Source organism: Hyaena hyaena, unplaced genomic scaffold (assembly GCF_003009895.1).
Source record: "Hyaena hyaena isolate Hyena2069 unplaced genomic scaffold, ASM300989v1 scaffold_1643, whole genome shotgun sequence".
Lineage (NCBI taxonomy): Eukaryota > Metazoa > Chordata > Mammalia > Carnivora > Hyaenidae > Hyaena > Hyaena hyaena.
Genome location: NW_024082277.1, coordinates 31678 through 38495, shown reverse-complemented (window position 1 = coordinate 38495; position 6818 = coordinate 31678). Strand labels below are relative to the sequence as shown.

At 47.5% G+C, this 6818-nt stretch overlaps 1 protein-coding gene across 1 annotated transcript; it reads left to right on the top strand.

Moving 5' to 3' along the window:
* The first annotated feature begins 3753 nt into the window (after window positions 1-3753).
* On the top strand, window positions 3754-4587 carry LOC120226285 (LHFPL tetraspan subfamily member 3 protein-like). Its single transcript, XM_039224459.1, has one exon. It carries the CDS (start codon window positions 3754-3756, stop codon window positions 4585-4587), a length of 834 nt encoding a protein of 277 aa, XP_039080390.1.
* The last annotated feature ends 2231 nt before the right edge of the window (window positions 4588-6818 follow it).

The following is a 6818-nucleotide window of genomic DNA, read 5'->3' as shown; positions in this document are numbered from 1 at the left end:
ACAGTTCATCGTTTAACTTACCCAGAATCCTTTTAATTGTGTTACACAGTCCAACTATTCTTCTTTCGTTGTTTTCTGTTTTGTGGTCCTAGCATTCATTAAGAAACAATTTGGGAAAAGAGTGGGTCTCACTACTGACTCTTTGTGGCAGTAAGAGAAAAACATTTATAACAGTGAAGTTTGAGATTTGAGTGTTCAGTATGTCTAATTTGAGGCTGTCAGTGACACTGACTTCTACTAGTTATTTAGCACATATGAATCATGTTATAGTTTCAAAATACTCTTCTATCAATAGTAACTTCTTAGCATGAATCAAGCTAGTTTTATTATTTCCTCTTCCCCCAAACAGCTTTCCTGGTCACATCCTATTTGATGGATGTAATGAGCTGCCCAGGTGCTTAGCTGTCTGAACTCCTCAAGTTTGCATGATGTCAGATAGAAGTTTAGATTTAGTTTTGGGACAATCTTGCCTCTGGGGTTTCTGCTTGCAAAGGGCAAGGGCAAGGGCAAGGTTGGGATGGACAACGGAAGGATTTGGGAAGATGTAGAAGAACAATCTGCATTCAGTGATGGCAACTAAAGTGTTTAGAGCAGTTCTAGTTCATCCCTAGTTCTGAGAGTCTTGGGAGACCCTGCTTATCCTGGAAATCTGCTGTGGTGCAGGGCAGGATAAAGGTAGGGAGCAGGGTCATTGGCAGCATTCGGTTCATCCCTGACTGATCCCTCACTTCAAGGAGCAACAACTCAAGTTCTCAGGGGAATCGATGGGAGCACTTTAATTCTGCAAGACACCAACACCACCAGTCCCTTCCTCGTTGCTGTGGACAAGAGTGGACACCTTAAGTGTGGTGGGTTTTTCTTTTGTTTGTTTGTTTTTGTTTGTTTTTGTTTTTTGTTTTTTTGTTTTTATTTTTTTTGGTGTAGCGATTCTGAGCACCTAGAGGCAATTCCAAACCTGGAATAAGAATAGGGCTCTCCTTGGGTATGACTCAAATGGAAGAGCTCTTTGAATCACAACATTTGAATCTGAGTCACTCACCAGTCTTTTCTCTGTCCTATAAAGGCAATTTAAGCACTGAGGTCTAAGCCAGGCTTTTTGATTCTCAGACTTTTCCCTCTCAGCAACCTTCCATCCCAACTACCCCATGGGAGCAGTAAGATCTCTTTTAGGCATTGATTTTAAAGAAAGACCACTTCATACAAGCAGGTTTAGGGGGATTTGAGGGCTTGGGAGAATCACTAGAAATTACTGTCAGTTCATGCTGTAAAGCTATGTCTGCCCCTGGGACACATGGCCTGCCAGATGGCCCCATAAATCTGATTACCCTCACCTTCCCTCTTCTTTCTTCCATACTAAAACTCTTCTGATTTTCTGATTTGCCAGCAACTTCAGGGGAGTTAAGACAAATGAAACCTAACGGAAGTTCTGACCCTCCGTTGCAACCAATGCACTGATGATGCATCATTGTGAATTATATTTTTAGAGGCTTGCAAGTGTTATATTGGGCTGGCTCATATTTAGGTCATCATCCCTACCTCCCCCAAATGCCTCTGATTTTCTAAAGATCTTCTGAGAGTCTACAATCATCCTTGCAAAGAGTTCTTAGTCACCTAAACTTCCAGGCCTTATACTCCTGTTTAATTCTGTCCTCTCGATTTCCAAAGACCTGCCTAAAGAACCTGGAATTGTAACACTGGAATTTCATGCTTATAGGCCAAACTGAATGTAAGATTGCAACACTAATCCTTTAGATTCTTTCCCAGTTTCAACAATAGCTCCTTCATCATCCTGTGCATCCTGTATTCCTATTTCCACTCTCTCCCTCTTTCCATACAATCTCCAATCTTTGGGTTATCAGATGATGGGCATGGTTGGTCTTCGTCACTTAGGGTATGACCTGAATCCTCTTCCAAGTAATAGGTATTTATGCAGCAGAGTGCCTTTTGGAGCTTTTCTTCCTTCCTCCCCAACACCCTCTGCCCCCATTGGACCATTCTAAGCTTTCCTATCCATTCCTGGTAGTTTCATATTCCACCTGATATGCCCTGTTTCTCATGCTCTTGTAAGGTGGGCATTTTGGGCATAATGGCAAGATGATATCAAGGAGCCTATATGTTTTTCATCATGAAAAATATGGAAGTGAGTGTAGACTTAGGGGTCAGATTTTAACAGAATTCTTTTGTTTTCTGCTCAGAGAATTCAATGGTCACCTGGGCCAAAATGGCTTATCACCAATGTCGTCAGCTGGTATTGAGCATTCTGGTTTCACTGCTTTGAGTGGGGAAGGGAGGCAGTTACATGTTTCTTTGCATCAGAATCAGAAGAAAACAAAAGGGTAGCCAATGGAAATAAGGAAATGGAGACTGAAAGGCAGAGACTGTTAAAAGAGCAACAAAATGACTGTAAAGGGAAAACATTAAGCCTAGGAAACAGTACAAAGTGCAGGTGTAAAACAGCAATGCTACATGAAACTGTAAGGAATTACCCCGTGGATAGTTCACGGGAAAATTACTTGAAAGCAACTCTCTGGCTAGCTGGAGCTCTGGGCTGTGAGAGATACCTGGACAATGAAAACAATCGTCTGCTGTCTTCTTCATTGTATCCTTAGCACTCCGCACAGTACCTAGACGCAGAACAGATGCCAATGAGTATTTGCTTAAGAAACACCACACTAGCCAGAGTACCCAGTGTTTTCAGACAACCTACCCGTTTCTGTGACACAGTCACTTGCATATCCCGCAGGCTCCATCTACGGCAGGATTTGTGGGGAAAACGACCTGACTTAAGGGAAAGTATAGGGCATCCACTGGCGACAGTTCTGTCGGCTACATGGAGGGGGGGAAACGCGAAGAGGAACAAGCTCAGTAGAGCAGCTATTAGACCACCCCTGAGGTGCGCCTTTTACATGATTGTCTGCGAGGCTCCTGTCCAACTTCTCCTGTCTCCACCTCGTGGAACACCTCCCAACCGAGGAGTTAGCCAGGGGGCAGTTCTGTGGTCGTAACAGAGAGGCTCTGGGGGGCAGTACGTCTCCTCTTCCTGGCGTCTCTTGCCTGCACCTGCCGCTCGGCCCCTCGCGCCTCCGCAAAGATGCAGAGGTCGAAGCACGTTGCTGTGCGGTGCAGAAATGCTCCCTGAACCAGCCTCCCACGCCCTCTCCCTAACACCAACCGGGATCCTGGGATCGCCTCTAGGATCCCTGTGGTGCTCCCGCTGGCTCCTTAGATTCCAACCCCCCCCCCCTTCCCCAACTCCAGGCCCGCTTCTCCGACACACGCCCACCACTCGAGGGGCGTCCCAGGGTGGTCGCGGTCCTCCACGCCCCGGGGCGGCCGGCGGGGCGGGGGATGGGGCGGAAGGCGGGAAGCGGAGTGGGGGGCGCCAGAGCTCGCGCGCCACACTGCCCCGCGCGGGATTTGCCGCCTTCAGCTGCAGCAGCTGCAGCGGCGGCGGCGGCGGGAAGAGGGGTGGAGGGCGGCGAGGAGGGCTGGAGCCCGGGCCAGGAGGGAGGAAGGGAGGGGGGGGGGGGAGGCTGTGCCAGGCGAGCCGGAGGGGTGCTCCGCGCTCCCCCGCCCTCCTTCCGGGAGCGAGGATGCAGACTCTGAAACTGGCGCTGCTGGGCTGAGGCAGAGGCAGGGGAGTTGCAGCGCGCGCGGCTCGGTGAGTGTGTCTCCAGAGCGCGGAGAGGCGGGGGGAGGCGGAGGAGGAGGAGGAGGAGGAGGAGGAGGAGGAGGAGGAGGAGGAGGGGGAGAATGCCCGGAGCCGCCGTCGCTGCCGCCGCCGCCGCGATGCTCCCGGCTCAGGAGGCTGCCAAGCTGTACCACACCAACTATGTGCGGAACTCGCGGGCCATCGGCGTGCTGTGGGCCATCTTCACCATCTGCTTTGCCATCGTCAACGTGGTGTGCTTCATCCAGCCCTACTGGATTGGCGACGGCGTGGACACCCCGCAAGCCGGCTATTTCGGGCTCTTCCACTACTGCATCGGCAACGGCTTCTCCCGGGAGCTGACCTGCAGGGGCAGCTTCACGGACTTCTCCACGCTGCCCTCGGGCGCCTTCAAAGCCGCCTCCTTCTTCATCGGCCTCTCCATGATGCTCATCATCGCCTGCATCGTCTGCTTCACCCTCTTCTTCTTCTGCAACACGGCTACGGTGTACAAGATCTGTGCCTGGATGCAGCTCACCTCCGGTGAGTGCTCGCTCACCTCAGCGGAGGCTGGGGGATCGCCGGGCGCCGGAGCCTGGAGGGGCGGGAGTGGGAGGGGCGGGGGCCCTGCGCGCCGCGGGGTGCAGAGCAACTTAATCCGCTCCGGCGTGGGGTGGGGGCGAGGTGGGGGCAGGAGCCTGGGCTGCCGGAACCCCGGAGGTTCCCCAGCCCGGCCCCCGCGCGTTGTCCCGGGCTTTCCAGAACCTCCCCTGCTCGGGGGACGCCGCCCAGGGGGACGCGCGGAAGGGCGGTTGCTGAGCCGAGTCAGCTGCGAGCCGGAGATGGCGAGTAGGGGCCGGCCGCTTAGGGCGCGAGCTGAGGGACTAAGAAGGGGGACTGACCCAGCATGGCGAAAAGCGGATTTGGAGAGGCTGTAGTGGAAGGAGAGTCATCCTGCCCTGTGCCTCCCTGGGACTGTTTCTGTCATTGCTTCATGAGGGGGTGGTGCTGGAGTGAAACTGTTTCACTCCGTCCCGGGCAAGTTATAAAAATTTTATCTTCCATCTGGAAATGAGTAGATGCTAATTCTGTTGTGGGTTTCACCCTTCTAAGAAAAATGTAGCTTAGCATGCTCCTTTTAGCAATAACCCAAAATGTTAACGTCAAGTCTTCAGTTTGCTTCCTCGTCGGCAAAGGTCCTTACATTAAATCCTTAAGCAGAGATCTTGAGGGAATCCAGAATTCTCAAGATTTCATTTTGGGGAAGTGGCTTTAGGGACGTGGGCTGAGAGGAAAACCTGTTCCATTAGCATTTCTGATCACTTTTTGCCTGTGGTTGATAGAATGTTGCTAGCTAGACAACATGAAAAGTACTTTTTTCCGAGCCTTAAAGTTACTTTTAACCCAGAAAGGATGGGGGTGCGTTTCCCGGAGGCAATGGAGAGTCATGAAACAAAACTGATTCCTTTCTCTCCTTCCTGAGATGGGATTCCCACTCTGGTAGGCACCTTGGACGCCCTGCCTTCTAAAGGCAGCCTCTTTGGTCCAACAGTTGACACCCTCCTGTTCCAACATTGTTGGGTTCTTTTGATTTTATGGGTGATCTGGTTGTGCAAGAACATGGGCTATATCAGACAGTCAAATGGTCTCATTTGTGTTTGGTTTTATTGTTCTCATTCTTTAAGGCTTATGTTACCTTCAGGATTTTGTACTTATTCTTATGCCTGGGGAGGTTTTTTTGGGGGGGAGTTAGGGATCTGATCCCTGAGTTTACCAGGATGATGAAGTCCTTAAAGGTGTTGGACAAGAACATGAAGGTTCATGATCTTTTATATTGCTGGTTGACATAAGAGAAACTTGTGGGAGCGTAAACTTGTATTATGGAAGTATTTGCTTTGTATGAAGTATGTCTCGGCTGATTTTGATTTGCCATGTTCTGGGAACATGTGCAGGTGAGAGGCAAGAAATGAGCCTTGGGAGAGGACCTCTGCCCCCATACCATTATCCTCCTGAAATGCTCCAAGCACCCCACAGACTCTCTGTTTTAATAGATAATGTTAACTTTTATGGCCGTTTCAAGAGCAGACTAACTTTGAGATTTGGAATAAAGTCATATATTGTAGTTCTTCTTGACATTTGGCTCTGGTTTGACTTTGACGACAAGAGAACTCTGAGGATGCAGCTGTTTTTTAGAAAAGAAATTGACCCTGCACAGCTAATTTTAATTTTTCTAAGTTAAATGACCTATTTAAACTGGTGATTCAAAGTAGATTGTTTTTTGAAGGTCTGAAAGTAATTTGTGGGTGATTTCTCAGCAACATATTCTTAAATATTTTATTTTTATGAGTTTCCATACTCTGAACCCAAGCTTTTTTTGTTTTTGTCTTATTTGAAAAAGGAAAGAAAACAATCTTTGGGACAGAATTGCCAGCTTTGAAGTTAATGCAACTACAACTATTATGGTGGGGTTTTTTTTTTTTTTTTTTTTTGGTTTTTTTTCCCATTCCTTTTCCTGGAATAGAGCACAGAGGAATCATTCTGGGGTGATGAAATATGATGTGGTGTTTTCAGAAATTTGACATAGATACACAATCCTGTTTCCAATATCATAAAATGTGATGATGGCCTTTGTGCTAATGAAGATATGTGGACATTTACTTCATTTTTGGAGCAGTCCAGAACTTTAGGTTCTAGGCATACTTTTTAAAACCTTTCTTTGCAATTTATTTGGTATTTTATTCCTAGATAAACCACAGAAAGACATAATTTTATTTATTGATCAAATATATTAATTAAGGAAGAATGGATTATGATGATGAGGCAGTTAAGAATAAAAGTTATGTTCACAGATTTTTAAGGAGTGGGATATAGAAGATATTTTTGAAGAATGTCACATTTAGGAGCCCCTGGCTGGCTTAGTCGGTAGAACATGCAACTCTTGATCTCAGGGTCATGAGTTCAAGTTCCACATTGAGTATGGAGCTTACTTAATAAATAATTAATTTAAAAAGCATTTAAAATAAGATGTCACATGTAATGTGGTTTTCTTTTTTGAAGTCTCATGACACCAACAAGAAATTTAGCATAATGTAAGTTATTCTCAAAGTTTAGGTTCTAACCTTTAGACCATTCCCCTCTCATGTTCTGCCTTTTCATGCTTATAATTTAA